The sequence below is a fragment of the Polistes dominula genome, unplaced genomic scaffold, assembly GCF_049000335.1.
Source record: "Polistes dominula isolate Pdom_NZ unplaced genomic scaffold, Pdom_raw_medaka contig_73, whole genome shotgun sequence".
Classification (NCBI taxonomy): domain Eukaryota; kingdom Metazoa; phylum Arthropoda; class Insecta; order Hymenoptera; family Vespidae; genus Polistes; species Polistes dominula.
The window spans coordinates 657,550-680,924 of record NW_028300951.1 but is presented as its reverse complement, the minus strand read 5'-3'; the positions used below and the strand labels follow the sequence as shown (position 1 = coordinate 680,924).

General features: G+C 29.2%; 1 protein-coding gene across 4 annotated transcripts in view; it reads right to left on the bottom strand.

The window, feature by feature from the left end:
• LOC107071183 (GAS2-like protein pickled eggs) overlaps window positions 1-23,375 on the bottom strand; it is a 78,421-nt gene that overhangs the window by 43,312 nt on the left and 11,734 nt on the right. For all 4 annotated transcript variants that reach the window (XM_015329953.2, XM_015329954.2, XM_015329955.2 and 1 more), the window contains exons 2-3: window positions 18,667-18,861; window positions 973-1,500 (exon numbers count right to left, since the gene is read on the bottom strand). In XM_015329953.2, the coding sequence (XP_015185439.2) occupies window positions 973-1,500; window positions 18,667-18,837 (699 nt within the window). In that variant the 5' untranslated portion in view covers window positions 18,838-18,861. The remainder of the gene's footprint in view (window positions 1-972; window positions 1,501-18,666; window positions 18,862-23,375) is intronic.

Sequence of the window (23,375 nt, the reverse complement as noted above, 5' to 3'; positions counted from 1 at the left end):
AAAACTATTAGAAAAATAAAGTATCGGTGAATGGTTGTAGATACAAAGTTGGTAGGACAAAAGGGAGTGAAAGACTCGTTAACGGATACCCAGTAGGAAAAGGGTTGGTTGTTGTTTAAAAACAGCCATCCCTTTCTCCTTATTCCACACTCATCTCCCACGTCGGTATTCAACGTTAAAAAGAAACACGAGTATAAACGTCCTCTCTCTCTCTCTCTCTCTCTCTCTCTATCTTTCTTTCTCTTTCTCTCTTATTCTCGATCTCGAGATATTAATGGCAAACTGCGATGCAACGCCATAAATATAACTCCGATACGCTTGTAAGGGCACAAGAGTTATTTTCACCAGTCGAGAATACAGTGATGTCTTTTTTATCAAAAACAAAAAAAAACAAAAAGCAAATAAAAATAAAAACAAAAAAAAAAATTAAAAGCAAACAAAGAAGCATTGCAAAAAAAAAAAAAAGCATATGAAGAGAAAAATGGATTTTATAGTTGCTCGTATTTCTACTTTTTATGAGCTATTTATTTTGTTCGTTTTTGATCATGTGTGAGTGTGTGTGTGTATTAGTGCAGTGTTAGTTTTGACGAAAAAAAATGATAATATCAAAATGATTTATCGTATTTGCATGGAGTTCTAGGTTTTACGATTAATGCATTTATATCCCTGTTTTATATTTCCAACTTATTAAAAAAAAAAAAGAATAATAAAACATATTCGTAAAAATATTTGATAAAATTTGTAAAAAAAAAAAAAAAACAATTAACCAAAATGTATTATTGCAATATAAATAATTTTGGAATATTTTATATTAAAAAATTATTGTATTATATTCCAATAATAAATTGTAATTAATAAATCTCCAATTGTTTGTATACTTCTTACAATTACATAATAACCACAACAAATAGTTAGATCCATGCATTAGTATAAGCAAAGCAATGATTGCAAATAAATAAAAAAACTACTTACCATCTCATCGAGACTTTTGAGATCATTGGTAACAATCTGTGGTTGTGGACCGTAAATAAGACAAGGTTCTTCCTGATGCATATCAGCATACTCGTCATCACTGTCCTCGTTCGAATGACCATTAGTTTGGGTACCATTGGCAGCTTTATTCTCAGCAGCGATTTCACGATCAATTTGTCTTTCCATTTGTACCAACATTGGTGCCAACATGCCAAATTTTGCCCCACGTCTCGCTACTTCCAATAAACACAATATAACGTGTCTCTCGTTTTTACGCATTATCAGATCATCCGTTTCAAATAACAAACACTCGATGATACCAAGACTGTTACGGCACCAACCGATAAAATTCGATACGTTGTCCCGTGCAAAAAATGTTCCGGCTTTTGCATTTGGCAGAAATGCTACGTCGCTTAATTGAGACATTGGTAATGCCAATGATGACGTTATTGAACGTGTCATACTAATTTTTCTCGCTTGTCTTCGTGCCACGTATTCGGCTGCTGATTTTCTCACATTGTTTGCGTGCTGTAACAAAATAACAATATAAATGTTAAATATGTGATTTCATAAGAACTGCAGTAAAGTAAAGATGGTCTACAGTTGAACAGGACAATACAATTCTTGACATACGCGGACGATATTGCTTTGTTAGGGGACAATGAACAGACATTCCATAATAACCAATTATATGGTAACCGATAGAGTTGAGAATAGGCCTAGTATTAGAACTTTGGTCATCCGGGATAAAACTTTTGAACGGGTGTCAACAACTTTAGATATATTTAGGATCGATTATAAACCAGATATTATTATATTATATTAATAATATTATACAATTTTTCAATGATATCAAAATCACGCACGATGATAATTTCTTGCACCCTAAAATAAAAAAAAGAAGAAGAAGAAGAAGTAACACAGGGTGTTCCATGAAAAATTGGCTCTCAAACGAGATACGACGAGAAATTAATTCGCGTCCAACCGAGATAATGGGATTCCAACGCGTTTTATTGACATCTGGGTGAGATACGTAGCCGACGTGAAAAGGGGGAAAAAAAAAGTACCAAGCGTTTAAAGAAGGATGACACGTCGAGGTTTAATTCATTTGACAAACAACATTGACAAAAAGTAAAATGCAAATAATAAAAAGCAAGGTCGGAAATTGTTCTTGCAACGATCTATTATTATTCAACGATGTGGTACGTTTTGTAGAGTAGTAAAAAATAAATTGAAGAAATTTTTTCATTCGATTTGTATAAATAAAACAAATGAAATATGAAAAATGTGATTGAGTGCAGCTGAAAAATAAGTATTAGAAAAATTTCTATTTGTAAAATGGCTTATTATCAAGAAATTATTTATAAGATGATGTTTTTTTTTTTTTTTTTTTTTTTTACGAGTAAAAGTTTGAAATAGCAAAGATTGACAAGGTAGAAATGAAAAGAGCAGTTTATTTAGGCGTGACGCGTGAGATTATGGGACAATTATGGTGCATGGTGTATCAAAGTTTGCTTGAGTATAATTTAAAAAAAAAACCCCCGCTAGAAAATCTAACACCGTTTGATTATCGTTTATCACACAGTGTTGCATTCATAACTATTACTACTATTACTACTACTACTACTACTATTACTAGTCCTCCATCTTCTTTATTATTATTCGTAATAATAAAATTGAGCGCGATTCGCGACGGTCCGCAACGAAATGCATTTAAATACGAGCGTTAATAAGCGGATCCGGCCGTTTACGGTTCGACGTATCGTGACTAATGAAGCACGCATTTTCTTCTGCACGTGGCCCGAATAAAATTATATTCAATATATGTAACCCACATATACGAGTTTAAAAAAAAAAAAAAAAACCAAAAAAAACTTGCATTCGTGCACGAGTATTAAATATGTAAGCATGTCGATCACAAATTTTACTTTTTATTATCAAAATATCCTTTTTATCAATCATACCTCGTTAATCGTATAATCCTATTAAATTTTTCATACAAAATACCTAACTAGTATGTGTATATATGTGTGTGTGTGACTGATTATGATCACAAATAAATTATAAGTAAATTATAATAATAATAATAATAATATTATTATTTCGTTGTAGGAATTAATTGAGAGATTAAAGTGTCTTTATCAGATATAATTGAAAAGCAAACTTTTAAAAGTGAATTGTTTTATAAAATTTTATATATAAAAATAATAAAATATATATATATATATATATATATATATATAATAAATTATTATTATTATTATTATTATTATTATTATTATTAATTGGCATTAGTAACACTGGCGAGATTTGGTATTTGCAGCAATTAACTTTCAAGTTACTAATGCCAATTATTAATAATAATATTATTACCATATATAATATATATATATATATATATATAAGACATAAGATATTCTATTTGTCAATCCTAAATTTCAAATTGTTACTAATTCTAATAAAATAATAAAATAATAAAAAAATAAAAATTGAAAGAACAACAGTAGAAAATAGAAACTCGAATATAATCTACACAAAGAAAGAGAAAGAAATTTGTGTTTACTCTCTCATTCTATTGGTCTCTATGAGGTTTGAGTTTCTAAAGGAGCTTAAAGTAACGGCGTAGAAAATCGTTCTAGTCGTCGGTAATTAATTATTAAAACGGTGATGTGCCTACTCGGCTCCGTTCCTCGTGTTTTCTTTTCACTCGCGTGTTCCGCCGACACAACGAACAACGACGACAACCAACGACAGCCAAGTTTCATTTTCTTTTTTTATTTTCTTTTTTTTTTTTTTTTCAAAGGGAGGGAAAGAACACACTGCGGAGCAACGATCCACCAAGAGGGTTCCTCCCATCCCCCTCCTACCCCCTTCCTATTTCTTCTTTTTCTTCTCCTTCCTTCCTTCTTTCGTAAAACCTTTCACCGTGCCACGCACGCACGCACGCATGCACGCACGCATGCACGCATACACGCACATTCACTTGCAAACACCAAAGATTCTCTTTCTCTTTCTCTTATGAACAAACACAGTATGCAACGAGAATTTTCGATACATCAAAAACGATCGATTCAATTTGATATTCTCGCAAACATAAACCTAATTAATATTTATTTTATTAGTATTATTATTATTATTATTAATGTTATTATCGTTATTTAAATATATTTAATCGTACAACCACATAATACTCTCGTAATATTTAATTTATTATTATTATTGTTTCAATTAATTCTACCAATTCATTTTTTCACCAATCACTTTAATTGTTCTTCCTATTTTGGCATACTCCATTAAAATAACTTATGGTAAAAAAAAAAGAGCCATCGTTTCACCTTTCTCTCTCTCTCTCTCTCTCTCTTTTTCTTTCTCTTTCGTCCTTGTCACTTTGAAACTTAATCAAAAAAGATGGAGACTAATTAATGATTCAATCGAGTACTCGATCGGGTCCCCTTTCTCGATTCGGGAAAGAAAAAAAGAAACAACAACATGGAAACTGAAAAGAGAAAGAGATGCAATATTGAATTTTATTTATCGAAGGACGAAATGTTTCGATCGTAAACCGATCATACACACACACACACACGTGTCGGTATGCTTTGATCTTTTCTCATCGTACTGGTAACCTTTAACCTAAGGAATATTATTCACTACCTTCTTCTAACCATTTGTTCACGAGTTGCGCACGTTCAACGTCCCAGAAGATGATCGAAATGACGATCGAAATGATGATCGATGGGAATGATGAACCTTTACCTCGATCATTCTTCTTCTTCTTCTTCTTCTTCTTCTTCTTCTTCTAATGCAAATTGATTGATTCGAAAATTATCCTCAACTTGATAAATCTATTTTCTCTAGGTGTTTGACTCGACACGATTTTTGATTTTTTTTTTTTTTTACAGATTTTCACTTTCGAAATTTGTTCTAATTTATTAGGTCGAGTCATAAATAACTTCCGTTTTTTTAATGAAGACAAAGAATGACGTTTCTGCGATTGATGATAAGTGCAAGACACCTTTTATGGAGTTTTCTCTTTTTTTTTTGCACTCTTTGCAATTGTTCAACGTATCTATTGGATTTTGTTCTCAATATTACCTTTAAAAGATTCGTCAAAGTCGGAAATACGTCCCTGCACTCGGTTCATCTTTTAAGATCGTATTCTCCAGAACGAAATTTTACAAACCAATTTCTGAACTGCCCTATCAGTTATCAATCCTGCACTGTATACGCTGTATATTTTTTCAATTGCCACTTTAGTGATTATTGCCTTGTTTCAATTCTTAAAGTAGTACATGTCGAATATGCACTTTTTTACTATCCAATTTCAGTGGTTAAGAAAAACGGTTAAATGCAACATTGACTACATAAAGAATCATGTGTGCAGATCGCACGTGTTAAAAGTGAAATCTTTAAAAAACTAAGTTTCGAGAGAATGAGACGAATACAAAATATCTGATGTAAGATAATTGTATTCTTTTCTTATTTAGTATCTTGGCCGTTTCATTGCCTCCCACCGCTCCGTTACATAGCCGCCGTTTACCGCTCCGTTACATTTTTTCAAATGACACCCATTCTAAAAAAGTTTTTACTTCAAAAAGTTGACAGAAGACTAACTGAATTCTCATCTATACAGTGATATCGAAAATCGGTTAGTTTCGGTGACTTATAGTAAGTAAATACGAAAAATAGATTCTACATAGTCGCATCGGAAGTTACTTAAGACTCAACCTAATAATAATAAATTAAATTAATGGCAAATAATAATAAGTTAACACGATTTGAAAAATGATGAATAAATTTTTGTATCGAATGTGTTATCCTTGAAAAAAAAAAAGAAAAAAGAAAAAAATTCTGTAGAAACATCGATCGTATTTAATTTTCCCTCCGTATGTTCGTTCGTATTCGAAACGCGCACGCTTGAAACATTTCGCAAAGGTAAAACCTTATTTACAATCTTTTACATAGAAGTGGGATGGATCATGGGAGTAAAGCCGAATATTTCAAAGATTCCAATAACATCTCTTGGCGCACAGATCGAGCCAAGAATGCAACTACGTGGGCCACCAAGGGAATGGTAACCGAATGCATATTATAGTCACAGCTCGCGTGCCACACTCTTAGAATTTAACATATGCAAAGTTCAAACTTACCAACTTTCCTTTCGTCATTTTACATTTCTTCGAGGAATCTAGGAATTTCTAATACCAATCGAATTTCAAATATTTATTCATATCTTTTTTATTTTTATTTTTATTTTTATTTTTAATACTAATTCTAATTCAATAATTACGTTTCAATTTTTATGCTAAAATTTAGAAAAAATATTTCTACTGATGTATATCAAATATTTTTAGAAAGAATTGTTCAATAAATTTTCTATTAGGATCACTGACAGGAGTGTGGCATAGCAATTCGACCTATCTACTCTAATTTTGAATTTAGTCACCAGATAGCGTATTCAAGTGCCAGAGATCCCAAAAAAAAAACAAAAGAAGAATAAAATCACTGATAACATTTTTTTTTTTTTAAATATGAAATTGTATGCATTTCTATATTTGAAAAATTTTGTTGTAAAATTAAATATAATATAATAGAAAATTTGATATAATTAAATAAATTATATATTATATAAATTAATAAATATCAATGTATTAATATCTAACAAATAATTAATTAATAATTTTAAAAAATTCATATAATATAATTAATATTAAGTTTTAAGTTTGTCTTTCGTGATTGTTCTCGAAAAACAAAAAAAAAACAAAAACAAAAAGAAAAATAAAAGAAAGGGGAAAAAAGGGATGAAAGATTCGTAGTCACGTTTTTCTTCAGCACGTGTAACTCATAAGGTTCTTAGGCCCTTTTGCGCCCTGTTTTACGCACAGCCGGTTTGTCCCAACGCACACTCGTAAAAATCATATCTAACAGCATCCGGTGGTCGTCATCGTTTTTCTTCTTCTCTTTCTCTTTGCCATACAAACCAACCATACACCACCACTACCACCACCACCACCACCATTACACCATCATGTTATACTATGATGGTATACTTCCCAATGGGATAATATAGAGATTAGAACGCACACGCTTGACGATGACTTTAAAGAAGAGTTTATCTTCGCATGAAATTATCAAACGAGACGCGAACGATCAGCGTAACAGGACCATCAAACCTTCTTCTCTATCTTCTCTCAATTACTATGAATAAAAGCTATGTTAGGGACAGAGAGAGAGAGAGAGAGAGAGAGAGAGAGAGAGAGAGAGAAAGAGAAAGTGAGACATTTTATTTGTCGGAAGATTTGAACGATTCCTCGATCAAATATACAATCACGTTCAAAAGTTTCTTGTGTACTTTAAATTTTACACTTGTTTTTTTTTTTTAACATTATCAAGGATATCGGTTACATGTGTGTACACAGTTTTGTTTGTTTAAATAATAATATAAAATTATATTTTCTCTTTTGGTAAATATTTGAACGATGAATATACTAGGAGAATATCAGAGTACTGATAAATAGTATTTTTTATATTCTAATTTTGTGATAACTATACTATGAATATTTTGTGTAATACAATTGTTTTTTTTAGAAGAGAGATTAAATTATATTAACTTATATATATTTTTATATATTATAAATTTTATATTAAATTACATTATGTAGTTTATATTTTATATTTTACATATTATATATTACATATATTATATTAAATTATATTATATATTTTATTCAATTATATTATGTAGTTTATATATTATATTAAATTATATTATTTATATAATAAAATTATTATACAAAACTACAACTCTCTCTCTCTCTAAAAAATTATTTTGCAACTTTTACACATATCGTAATTATTATTACATTATCAAGATAATAAATGTAATCTGACACTAAATTAATATTGCTCTTTGATCCGTTCTACAATCATTCGAATAATACTTATCAATAAATAAAAAAACAAACAAAGAGATAGATAAAGAAAGAGAGAGAAAGAGAGAGAGAAGGAGATAGGAAGACGTAGATTAGATAAAATGTATCTGAGAAAATTTTGATTGAACGGAAGTGTCTATAAAAGTATCCGACTTCTTATCATACTTTTCGTTTACTTTGATAAAAAAAAAAAAACATTTAAAAAATACCATCCAAAAATACCCCCTTAAAAAAAAATATTAAAAAAAAAAGAGGGGGGGGGGAAGAGAAACGACTCTTTATTTAAAATTCGCATCGAATTTCTCAAATCGATTGCAATGTCAAAAAATCCAATAGAAAATTCCGAAAGTTATATACGTGGAATAACAAATACATAAACATTGTTTCATTTAATTCTTTCCATCGAATAAATGGTGTATAATAATCGATTGATATTAAAAAAACCATCACGTAGGAAACGTGCCACGCGCGACGACGTGGTTTAAAATTTAAAAAAAAAAAAAAAAAATAAAAAGAAAAAGAAAAAAGATCTCTCTCTTAAAGGTAAACATTATTCACTTGGAACCATAGGGAATCTAAAAAGAAAAAGAAAAAATGGTCAGAGGCAAAAAGAAAGGGATGAAAAAGGAAGAAAAAGAAAAAAATATCAAATAACAAGGAATGATAGATGATTATTTGTTCATTGTTCCATGTATTATTGTTTTATCCATATGGTTGTGTTGAGAATCACTGGTAAGAAAAGAGACAAATAGAAAGAGAGAAAGAGAGGAGAAGTGGCGCATATGTTAATATGCTTGGCAGATGAGTCGACCGGCAGCAGGATGTCACATTACGTGGCCTATGACCCCCTCAAAACGTCTCTTCCAGTTACTACTACTACTACTACTACTAATACTACTACTAAAATAAGAGAGAAAGAGAAAGATAGCGAAATGATGCTCTTAATGAAAATGGTCGTTGCACATTGTACATTATAAATTGGTCCTTGTTAAAACCATTTCGCGCGTTGTATTTTATCTTTCTCTTTCTCTTTCTCTTTGTCTTTTATTCTTATGTTAGGAACCAAATAATTTGAAAATTAAATAATTATAAATAATATATATATATATATATTAAAAATATATAATAATATAATAAAGAGATAAAATTTATATAATATTATAAATAAAATTATAAAATTATAAAATAATATAATATAAAATTAGAAAATTCTACAATATTAAACATAAAATTAGAAAATTATATAATATTAAATATAAAATTATAAAATTCTACAATATTAAATATAAAATTATAAAATTATAAAATATTATATTATATTTAAATTTAAAATTAGAAAATTATATAATATTAATATTATAATAAAATTATAAATAATTAAGTGTCCCACTTACAATTAATTGTATTTTATCTTTCTTTATTAATTTCTTTCACTCTTATATTAGAAAACAAATACTTACAAAATAAATTTTATTATCATATCAATATTGAAACAAAAAAAATCTCTTAAATAAATAATCTATAAATCATTTGACGTCGAATTGTCGATCTCAAAAAAAAAAAAAAAAATTGAAATTTGAATGACGTGAAAGATATACAGATAATATACAGATATACAGATATACTACAGGGTAGGACGAAAAGTAACATGAACATACATTAATTACGAGTAGCATACACCGCGATATTTCCTTGTTTCCTCCTAATACCCCCCCTCCCACCTCCTCCCTCCCCTCTTTCCTCACCTCGATACCATAATTGCTCTCAATTGCTTAATGTGCTCGGTTAACGTCGATTACTTTGCTCTACCGATACCCGTATGAAAAACGTTGATATAGACGAGAGAGAGAGGGAGGGAGAGGGAGAGGGAGGGACAGGGTGGGGGACAAGGAAAAATAAAAAAGAAAAAAAAATTGTTTGGCTTTCGTCCGAACTGAATTATCGTTCCTTTATCTTATGAGCGTGAGGTAAATTAATAGCCAACGAATTCCAGAACGACATAAAAGCGATAGCAAATACGTTTCCTAGTCAACCATAAGCTGTATGGTAAGCTAACCAACATAGAAATTGAATTATATCCGTGGATTGGATAAGAAAAAATAACATAAGAGTGAAAAAGAGAGATAGAGAGAGAGAGAGAGAGAGAGAGAGAGAGAAGTATACTCTACAGATAAAGGTGGACACTTATTGATCGAGATTATTGAATTATCTTGATCTTTTATTCTATTATCTATGGACTATTAATCATTCTCAATGTTTTTTTTTTTTTTTTTTGGAATTGTCATCTCGTTTTAAATATGCATATTTTTTTTAATTATATATTAAAAATTATATCAAAGAAATACTAACTGATATGTGTCAAATCAAAAATGTACGTACCTATAAGTGTTGGTTGTGTGTATACGAGAAATAATTGAATATAATTATAACTATTATGGGTTTTATTTATAATTAATTATAATTAAAATAAATTGATAATTATGGATTTTATTTATATATTATTATATTATATTTATTATTTATTTGTTATTTATAATTAATTATAATATGATTGATTATATAATTAAATATATAATTATATTTAAATATTATAATGTTATTTATAATTATAATTATAATTACTATATATAAGTATCTATAATAATTATCATTAAAATAAATTTACAATTATGATTTTATTTATATATAAATTATTTATAATTTATAAATAATGTATATACATATATATATATTAATTTTATAATTATGTTAATTATAAATTATATGGGAAAGTAAAAAAAAAAAAAAGACAAATTTGTAAATTAAATTAAAATGAATATTACATTGAATGAATTATTTGTTTTTTTGTTCGCAAAACTATTTAATTTGAGTTAAAACAAACGGACACAATTTCTAATTCTCCCACGAGATCATTCACCTCGAACGAGAGAGACGACACTAAGAGAGTACCTACTTTGCATTTCTCTCTTTCTCTCTCTTTTTTTTCTCTCTCTTTTTTTTTTCACTCGTTTTCCTCCTATCCGAAATGCAGTGTACTCTTTGCGCAGCTAATCCGTCTCGACGGTCGTTTGAAGCCAGACTTTGTCACGTTTCACAACAATTCCTGAAGTATAACAAAGACTTTCTCTTACTACCCCTTTTTTCTCTCTCTGTCACTCTTTAATTGACGTCTTTTTTAAATTATTAAATATTGTTGCTATTATAATTATTTATATAATAATCATTTTGGAAATAAGACGATTAATTAATTTCATGAAATAATATCTTAACGATACATTAACACATCTTGCTTTAAGCACTTTTAATAATTATAATATTTAATAATATTTATTTTTTAAATTTTTATAATATTAATATTTTATTTTACTTTTTGGTTATACCAAATTTAAAATATTTTTTATTCATATATTATAAAATAATTATAATATAATTATATAATATATTTACAATACATAAATATATATATAATTTAATTTATATTATATAATATATATTTTTATTTTATATAAATATAATTTTATAAAAATTTTCCTACTATTTTATTATAAAATAAAAATTGTAATACAAATATAAAAATAATATTTAAATAAAAAAAAAAAAAAACGACGATTTTAAAGACAACTTTAGTCACCTCCAGCGTAAAATGTGTTAATTGTATTTCAAAATATTCTGAGATTATTTATCTATGATTAATTCAAATAAAAAAAAAAAAAAGGAAAAAATCAGTTTTAGTGATATTTTGACAAAATAATTCATTCGGTTCTTGGTTAATACCAAAAGCTATAGAAATAAATGCCAAACACGGTCTCAAAAGTAGAAAATTATTTGACTCAAAAGATCGAACTGGCGCTCGCATTTCTCTCCTTCGTCTATTTTCGTCGTCTTGTTTTTTCAATGCAACCACCCCTACTCTTCTAAGAAAGAAACGAAAAGGGAGAGAAAGAGAGAGAGAGAGAGAGAGTAAGGGATGACAGAATGAAAGGGGAATGAAAAGAGAAAGAGAGAAAGAGGAACAGAGAGAATGTGTGTGAGTATTTATAGGACGGATGGATGAAAAAAGGACCGGATGGTAGGATGCTAAAGTTTAATTCGATCTTAGGGATCATAAAAATAAACTGCATTCTTCGTGGTACTCGTGAAAGTACGAAATGATGAACCTTTTGACTAATACCAACGATGGATGGATGGATGGATGGATGGATGTGTTTTGGATTTTTTGCAATAACAGAATTTTGACGAAAACGATTGAAATAATATTCTACGAGACATAATAACATGAAAAAGAGAAGAAGAAGAAGGGTTGGGGTGACGGGGGGACGGGGGGACGAGGGGGTGGGTGGTAGGAGGAGGGCAAAAAGAAATCGAGAATGAAATACGTTTATTTTCATTTCCTTCCGTAAGCAAACGTGAGTTCCTTGCACTGTTAACTACGCCATGAAAGCGGTTAGAATAGTTCGTGGAATTTTATACTTCGTAAACATGTATTTCAATTATACACTAATCTCAACACACACACACACACACACACACATGGTTTTACATATATCAAATGTTAAATCAATGATTTTTATTCAACCAATTATTCTCGAGTAAATCTTTAAAATGTGTTCGTCGTGATGGCACCGTATACCGAAGATGGGCATGCTTCTCCGGGGAGGCCCCGTCACCGTATACGGTGACACGCTCTTCTTGTTTAAGTTATAGTATTTTTAATTGGAAAAATTTATCACATTTCCTATTTCAAAAGAAAATTATTTTTGGTAAATAAACAATATTTTTATACTAATATTAAAATTACCAAAAAACAATTTGTATTTTATCTATTTATTTCAGAACTTTTCAGGTAATTTTTAAGATAATGGGACACAGTACATTTAAAAAAAAAAAAATAATAAATAATTAAATACTTTTTGATTGATTTCATTGAAGAAAGCAAAAAAAAAAACAAATCTAAAAATGTTTTGCAATGACGTTAACCTGAATCATTATTTCTCGATATCGATTCACCAGGTATAATACCACCTGTTACAGATATATCCGTCTCTTTGTAAATAAAAGCAAAAAGATAGTAAAAAGATCTTTGAATCTTTTCAAACGTAGACTTCCACGAAAGAATTTCTATCGGAGTTATACCCGTACGTGTAACTTTGCGATTAATTAACCGCAATTGTCACCATCCTTGCTTGGAAGTAACCTATCTCCTCCTCCTTCTCCTCCCCCTACTCCCCCTATCCCCTATAGCCCCTTACCACCTCTCGTCTTCTCCACTTCTCTCACTTTTCTTCTCTTACACAAATAAGAAGAACTTTCCACTAAGGAATTAGAATTTATGGTGACTCCATCGAGGTCGAGAAAGAAGAACTTCTTCTTATTATTATTCTAAACGAATGCTCTAACGAATAAAACTGGATCTCGTATTCTTCTTCTTCTTCTTCTTCTTCTTCTTCTATTTTAATAAGAAGAAATTTCAAATTAAAATAGTTAACGTTGTGTATCTAATCTTCTCTCTATTCATTTCATTATTTATATTTTTATTTGTACGAAGATATTGAGATATGGTTCGAGATCAATTAGATCTTATTTTATTTTCCTTTTTATTTATTAAAATTAATTGTAATTTGAATTTAATTTTATTAATTGAACACACCTTGCTCTTAGATACTTTGTCACCAAAGTTTTACTGTATATATATTCTATTCTTTATATTATAAATATTTTATTTTATTTTATATATAAACTTAAACTTAAACTTGTGTGTATCAAATTTAAATTATTTTTTTTATTTCTGTAGTATTATATATATATAATATTTATATATATATTATAAAATAAAAATATGTAATATATATATTATAATTATTAATTTTTATATATTTAATATAATGTATTTATATATATATATATATAATATGTATATTATATTTATTAATATAATATTATATATTATTTATATTTATATATATTAATATTATATATATTATATTAATAATAGTATGTATATATATATATATAATAAATTGATATAATTAATTAAAAATATATATATATATATCAATGAAAAACTATCTTAACGATTATAGTGTATATTCTATTATTATAGATCTCTCTATATATATACGATGCACATTTAGTATATATTATCAGAAAACTTTCGATCAGGGTTGCACAATGCACTCATAGCTCACCTAAGAGATCTCGCGAAATCTCATTGAAACTTACCAAGAGAGAAATAGAAATAAAGAAAATGTAAGCAAGCTCGACCGTTCGAAATCGCCTTAGGAATCAATGTTACGGTACTACTACTACTACTACTACTACTACTATAACATAACACCACCACCATCACCATAGCCGATGGCAATGCATTTAAAAGATAACGTCGAACGATTCTCATATAAGGAGTGAACATCGAGGCGCCTGGTATTTGTCATTTTCGACAGGAAATCCCAACACATTAACACACAAACACATACACATACATACACACATATTTAAACATACGTGTGAATGTCATCGTTCGGGATATCGTCCTATCTCGATCGATAAATAAACCTCAAATATTTTTCCATGTTTTTCTTCAACGTCAATATACCCTCCTCTCTCTCTCTCTCTCTCTCTCTCTCTCACCCACACCCCTCTCTCCCCCTTCTATTAAACTTCCGATCAACAATCATTGTATTTCAATAGTATTTTCCAATCAATGAAAATTTATGTCGATACGTCAAATACTCGAGTGAATAAAAATAATGAACTAAGTTAACCACGATCGAATGAACAAACTAACATACGTGACTTAAATTTAGATGAAGTCGTTATTTCTGATCTCGTTTAAATTCCATAATGACTTATTTTCAAATGCTATAATAAGCGAGAAAACGAGATACGAATGTGTGTGTGTGTGTATATGTATGTGTTAAATTCTATATGAAGTTAGACACCGATTTACGTATACATAAATAATCAATCTTTTGTGTTTTTGTTTTTAAAATTGCATATAGGAAAGTTTTAAAAATTGATTTTCTGTGTTCACAAAACTATGATCATTTCTTTATGTTATAATCAATTTTACTTGTTAAACTAATTTTTATATTTTAAATGAATTTATTTATTTAATATATGGAAAAGAACACATTTTAATTATTGTACGTTTGTATTTTTAACACTAGGAGAAGTATATATGTGAAACTTTTGTTAAACAAATTTTATACGAAGGATACGTTCCACGTACTATTTTTAGCAATTTCGTTTTAAGAACACTTGACACCACTCAAAATCCCATAACAATTGAAAAGTTTCCTTTGAAAGTACTTTCCACGTATTAACCCTAACGTGTCACGAGATTATTTTTAACGATTGCACGAAGCACACTTGACACCACTAAAATTCCCATAATATTTCTAAAGGTCTATGGAAGAACTTGACACTAAATTAAATGGAAATTAGATTTAATGAATGTGTTTAAAAAAAAAAAATGTATTATATTCTATAACTATTAATTAAGAAGATCATAGTACAAATACGAAACTATTGTGTGCATCCAGAAATCGAAAAAAAATTATATTTATTAATAACTTTTTATATTTTATAATATAAAATATATTTATATATTTTTAACCAATTTTCTTTTTATATTTATATTTTAATTGTACTATTTTTAACTAATTATATTTAATTATGTGTTTTAATGTATATATAATATTTTATTATATAATATCATAAGATATTATTTCAAAAATGAAACTCTATAAAAATAAATAGAACAATATTTTTTCTATAATTTTACGTATATAAATTGTTATCAAATATCAAAACTTTTGTTAATAAAAATGATCTCAACATTTGCACGAGATTGACATAAATGATTGTGACACGTTTTGACATAGGTGACAACGTGTTGTAGGAAGTGTCTTTGTCCTACTTTTGCGAATTAGTGTTACCTGACACCTGACATTTTCATAAAAAGATTAGAAAAAGAAAAATCAAAAGAAATTCTTGAAAAAAAAAGAAAAATGAAGTAAGTAAAATTGAGAGCAACGGGGGGTCATCTCTTATCGTTCATTGGCGTGATACCTTATTACTATTCCTCCCCCAACTCTCCTCCCCCAACTCTCGTCCCCCGTTTCCCTCATAGACCTCCTCCCGGTTACGGCTCGTAAAGTCGGCGCGTATGCAAAGAAGACTCCACCCCTATTACCTTTTGCATCCTTGTTACCTGTGTATTGAACATTCCAACGGATTTTACCATCTGTAATATCTACACACGTGTATATAAAACACAAACACACACCTATACATATTTTATTCCTCATACGGTCTTATCTTACAGAAGAAAATCGCTATTGGCGTACGACGCAAATAAGGTCTAACGGTGCGTATATTTTTATACTTTTTCTATTTTTTTTTTTTTTTTTTATTATTTACTAGTTTGGAATAATCAATTTGGATAACAGCTAACATACATTGTCCCGTTAACTATTTAAAAAAAAAAATAAAACTATCATGATAAATTGTTAGTATTATTTGTACACGTGGTTTATAACTAAAATTAATTAAAATAAAATAAAACAGGGTTGTAATGTTCAAATTTAAAGTTAAATAAAATTATTCTTACACCTGGTTTATAGGAAAAATTAATTACAATAAAATAAAACAATGTTGAAATGTTCAAATTGAAAATTGAATAATATTATTTGTACACGCGATCTATAAAAAAAAAAATAAATCAAAATCAAATAAAACAATGTTGAAACGTTCAAATTCAAAGTTGATCTTTTAAGAAAGGGTAGAAAGATGAAAAAAAAAAGGAAATAAACATAAAAGCTTTGCGAAATGTTGCAAATGTTGCCCTCCTCGATGAGCCACCATACCGATCAACCACATAAACTTTCTCTAGGGGCCTGCCGCCAGTTTTATCGTCCTACCTACTCTAAATATTTCTCTGGCATGAATTTATAACGACGACAACAACGAGAAGAACGCAATGGTGGTAATGGTGGTGATGGTGGTGGTGCATGGTTGCTGCGGCTGCTAATAACAAGCCGTACGAGTCACAAACAGAATCTCAACTCTCTCGATATTTCCCATTACATATACACTCACATAAAAAAAACACACACACACACATACATGTGTACACGAATATATAGAATAAATGTATATAATAGATGCACACTTGGATAGAGGATAGGGCCCCGTGATCGAACGAGAACCCGTGGGCATTATGGACCATACGCGTTCAACGTATGTCAACTCTCTCTCTCTCTCTCTCTCTCTCTCTCTTTCTTTCTTTCTTTCTTTCTCTCTTTCTCTCTCTCTCTGTCATGCCAATGAATGGAGCTCGTTTCAGACCCCGTACGTTCCGAATAGACTACCCAGTGTCTCGAATGTCCCTCATAGATCAGTGAAAGTCAACTCTAAGTTGGCTGCCGTTCGAATGATCTACTCAATACCACTTGGTTGTGCTTGAGAAACGATGACTATCGAACTTTATTCGATTCTATTCGATTCTATTCGATTCAATTCGATCCCTTGAGATTACTCTATTCTTTTACTTACGTCCTATTAACACATACCTTTTTGCAAACATACTTTGTATTTTTTAATTAATAAAAAAATCCATTTATATGAAATATTAAAAGTTACTCGGTTATTTAACCACGATCAAATAATTAATATTATTATTGTTTAAATAAAACAAAAACAAAAAGAAATAATAATAATAATAACTGTTGTAACGGTTGAGAAAGACTTTTCTTTCGCTTTTCTTCTTCATCCACGTTCATTAGAGGTTAAATCGTATATTAATTCTAACCACGTAGGGCTCAGAGTTTCCGCTGGACGTCACACGCATCCTCCTCCTCCACCTCCTCTTCCTCCACCTCCTCACTCTTTTAAACGCGACTGACGCGAGCACGAAAGAAACAAACAAAAAAAAAAACGCGGTAACGCATATAACACGTATGACGATTTTAATGTGCGCTTCTTCTCTTTCTTTGTTTTCAACTTGTCTAATTGTATTGGTGAATGACGAAAGATTCAAACGTTCAACGAACACACGAAACGCATTTTTTATTCGCCAAATTTTTATTTAGCTACACACATATACACACCACGTGACAAATATATTAAAAATTATCTAAATTGTGAGATGCGTGTCTACTAAAGAATTAAATTCATTTGACAAAAGCATACCGTGACATCCGTTATATTAAATAATACATTATAATAATATTAGGGTGAAACAAAAAAAAAAAAAAGGTTCGTAAGTTTGTTGAATTAATATTTTACAATTGCAAATATAAAGTTATTTTGTTTAATTTAAAAAAAAAAAAATTGCCGAATATGAAATAATGCAGTAAACGTACGAACTTTTGGTTCACCCTATAATATTAATATATAATTATTATATAATATTATATTATAATATTATATTAAAAAATATTATAATATATATATATATATATATATAATATTATAATAATAATATTTAATAATTATATACATATAATATATAATTATTATACATTAATATTATAGAGGGTGAACACCAAATAATATTAAACCAAATAATATTAATATTATTATTTTCATATAAATAAAATTGTAAAAAATATATTTTAATTTCAAGCAACTTTTGGAAATAAAATATACCCAAATAACTCCAAACTTGTAATCCCTACCATGATGTTTTTTGATATCTCGCAATGATAATGAATAATTAGTTTATAATTTATTGATTAAAAAAATAATAATTAAAACTTACTTTGCATAATGCCACGCCAGTGTCAAGACGATCCATAAAATTGTCAACATTGATTCTTAGTTCTGGATAAAGTGCATTCAACCATTCAGCCAAGTCTTCCTTCATTGCGACCAAATACTCCTCTGAAGATTTGAAGGGCCTGTAAGGCCTAGCTTCCAGTAGTACAGACATGATCGATGGATGATTTTTAGGGTTCTGAAACAACAAATTCACATTCGAATTAGTACAATAATTCTTCTCTTTGTTTTGTTATCAATGAATGACATATGTAGTGGACAGTAGTAAGTTTTTAATTGAATTAATTCAACGAAACATTTTTTTATCAATACTTTTCAAAAGCTTCGATTTACGATTGTGAAGAGCACAAAGCTTTATGTCAAACTATTATGTCAAATGACAAGTATATCACTCAATTATATTCAACAAAAGTCATTCAAATCGATCTCTCTCTCTCTATCGAAATATACTCTCAACGTTGTTCTGTCATTCGTTCAAATTTACTTCAACAAACGTGTGAAATTAATAATACCAAAAAAAAAAAAAACATGTCCATTCTTCCTTCAAAAATTACCATACAATGTTTGATAAAATAATAATTAATTTTGTTAAATCTCACTTACAAGAAAAAAACAAAAACAAAAAAAAAACCTTTGATCCATTTTACATTAACAAACGTCAAATCATTTATGTGCACACAAAAGCATGCATGTAATAAAAAAAAAAAAAATAGAAAAAGTTAACAGAACAAATGTATTCCCTCGTTAGAACAGCAATACGAGAACAGTCAACCCTAACATCAAATTAAAACGATACAACTTGAAACCTATTTTCAAATGCAATTCAAATCGGTTTGTCTTGTCACACTGACATACACACAAACACAGTTGGTGTACATTAATCGTAGTACAAATATCTCGTCTGTGGGAAGGAAGGGGTGGGATGGGGGGTTCCCCAAACTAGTTCATATAAATCTCCATCACTTGTATTGTGTATTAAATGTTTGTTCGTACATAACACGTGAGATATCATTCTTTCATTTGACAAAAGGGAAGGGGTGGACGAGGGAGAAGAGAAGAGAAGAAAAGGGTGAAGTAATTTTTCATTTCATTATGAGCTACCATTTTTGGATGTCATTTAAGAGCCTACCGTGTGCAAACTATTACAACGATAAGTAATATAAAAAAAAATTACAAAAATAAAATATATATATATGTGTGTAGACACATATGCACATGTGTACACACATATATCACTTAGTCCAAGTTTTGTAACCGATCGAGTTCCCAACTCGTTATGCAAAATCCAATCCGATGCAAATCTCGTTATTCAGACCGGAAAATTGTACACACGTATTAATAAATGTATATGTATACATGTGTGTTTATGTATGTGTGTGTGTATTTATATCAGAAAGTCCTTTGAGAATATTTTAATTATATTTGTAATTTTTTATTGATTGACATCATTTTTCGCGTAACAAGACATGTCTTTAACCCTTTCAATATGGCGAAAAATCAATCCAAGTGCGTCCTGTTATAAAAATCATTTCATTTTTCTTCCAAGTGATTATTTGATAAAATAACTTTTATGGCTAAAAGATTGAAAGACTTGGAGACGCATAAATGTCCCCATAACAGTGCACCATCAACAACAGTGATTTCATAATTGAGTTTTCAATTGATTGAACACATAAGTCCCATTGATTGGGACAGCATATGTCTCAGCCGGTGCGAAAGGGTTAAAGGTGATCGAATAATCTTCTTCTTCTTCTTTTTAATTTTTTTTTTTTTTTTTTTTAATAAAAAAAACAAAAGAAAAACTTCAAAGAATTTGGATACTCGAATATGAGTGGCAATTCGTGGTTCCTAGATGCATGATAGTAGATTAGTATGATACTTTATCGTGATTCTTCTTCCTACGATCGAAAGGGCTAGACCGAAAAGAATGGAAAGTGCATGAATGAGAGAGAAAGAAGAAGAAGAAAGAAAAAAGAAAGAAAAGGAAAGAAAAGGAAAAGGAAGGCAAAGGAAGGAAGGAAGGAAGGAAGGGACGATGACAAAGGGGGAAAAGAAAAAGAAAAAGAGAAAGAGTTGAATGGAAGAATATGAAAGAAGAGGAAGAGGAGTAGAAGGTGGAATAAGGAAAATGAACAGGGCGTCATGAAAAAAGAGAGAGAGAGAAAAAAAAAAGAAAAATCATAAAAGGTAGATATAAAAGAGAAAAAAAAATATATAAAAATATAAAAGTCGAAGAGAGAGAGAGAGAGAGAGAGAGAGGAATGTAAAGAGCGAGAAAGTAACAGAGAGTGTTTGATACAACAAACACCTTGGGATCTTGGATTACGTTTAACAAAAGGTGAATATTGTAAAATGTCACCGCGTCTCGTGTTTCTCGATGATGATATCCACTGGCAAGTGATTTATTCTTCAAAAAGAAATGAACAAAATATTAAAAAAGAATAAAAAAAAAAGAAAAAAAAACAATTCAAATAAAGGTGAAGGAAATATTAGAAATAATTTTTTTTTTTTTTTTTTTTTTTATACAAAAAATTGGTAAGTCAGTCGTATTTGTTATACTTTTTTAATATAAATATTTTTCTATTATATTTTATTTTTTTATATTAGATATAATAATATATAATATTAAAATATATATATATAATATAAATGAAAGAAAGAAAGTTCGGAGTGAAGTGTGTGTCTCGTCGTCGCTTCCTGGTTTCTAAATTTATTTAACCGGCCCTCTGCTATTTCATGCGAGAGAGAAGAAGCTTTTGCTTCCTCGATCGCGTCGTCTTGATAACACGATCAAACAACTCATGATCTTGCTAAACAAATATTTCCAAACAAAAACAGATAAGAAATAAAAAAAAAAAAACAAAAAAAAACAAAAATTAAAAAACCACCCTAAAATATTATTTTTCGTTTGCATAAATTATTCAAGATTAAATCAAAACAAAAGTACTCTTCTAATCTTTGAATAATTAACTAAAAGAAATATCTTAAAAAACACTTTGTAAATTTAGTCTCATTAATAATAAATACGTCTTCACCTATTTTTCATTATCCGAAGGATAGAAAGCACCTACACACACACACACACACACACACATATACAGCGAATTATTATACGAAAAATTAATGAATCGTCTCTTCCTAGTATCTAAATTTCAAAGAACGCCAATCACGCGAACGTTCAATGTCCGCATAACTCACGATCGTAAAACTTCAGCTAGCTAAAACGAAGAGAAAGTGAAATAGCCGATTAAAGATCGGTTCTATATATGTATATGTGCCTATGAAATGATCCCACGCTCGTTAATATTCATAAGGATGCGACATGTGTGTGTGTCTCTCTCTCTTTAAAAAAAAAATAACTAATCGATATCTGACAAAAAAAAGAAACAACTTTGCGAAAGTATTTCCAAATAAAATTTATTTATTCATACTGATAAATATATTTTTTTTTCGGTGAAATTTTGGTTAATTATTAATGGTTGTTGTGGAATCGATAATTGCATGGTTAAAACACAAGACAGTTAATAGTTGTTTTTCTCTCAAAAGAAAAGGAAGGAAGGAAGGAAGGAAGGATTTATGGACGATGGGTAGGTTTAATCGCGTGGCGAAATGGTATTAAAATGTCCCTCTCTTAAGCTTAAGAAGGTGAAGGAGAATAAGAAAAGGAAGAAGATTGAGTGTAGAACTAGCACGAAATAGTTACAAGGAATAAATGAGATAGTAAATAAGCTCTACTAGCTAATTTACGACTAAATACTCGACCGTTATCATCACGTGGATGAATCTAACGAGTTACTAAATAAATCACCTGTATTTTAAGTGTTTCGTTTCTAAATACGAAATATTTATATCCAAACTATCTCAAATCTCAAATCTCAAATCTCTAATCTCAAATATATATTTCCCTTGACTTCTAAATCCTTTGTATATTTATATCATACAAAGTGGGGTTCTAAAATGCCTATAAAAAAAAAGAAAACAAAATGAACAAAATTAAAATTAATTACAAACTTATGGTATTCGTCCGGATTTGTAATAAAATATTGGCTTGGGGTTCAAAAAATGCTTCTAAAAAATAAAACAAAATGAACAAAATTCAAATTAATTACAAACTTATGGTATTCGTTCTGATTTGTAATAAAATATTAACTTGACAACTAAGTAATTGCAGATTATAGTTGTCAACCCAATAATTAAATGAAAACATGTGAAATGATTTAAATATATATGAAAAATAAATAATTGTTTTCATTTAAACTTTGAGTTATATTTCTCTTTCTCTCTTTCTTTCTTTCTTTTGAACAATCTTGATTTATAAAACATTCTTTATTTAACATGAAAGATATTCGTGCTCGTAAAACTTATCCTGGCATTCTCTGGAATGACACTTTCTTATCCAGTCGATCGTGAGCGTACGCAAAACGCGAAGTACGTACTTTGTGTGCAAATTAAATCGCGTGCGTATGCACCACATGGGATACACTGTATATACATAAATGCATTTATATATATATATATATATATATAAAGAAAAGAGATGTATGTAGAAAGAAAGAGAAAGAAAAGATGCTTGCAACGCTTTTCAAACGACACACGTGTAATAAACGTCTACTTTATCCTACATGCGTATCTAACCAACAACAAAGTTTCAAAGATTATCGAGATTTGGCCTTACTCTACTACGTGAATAAA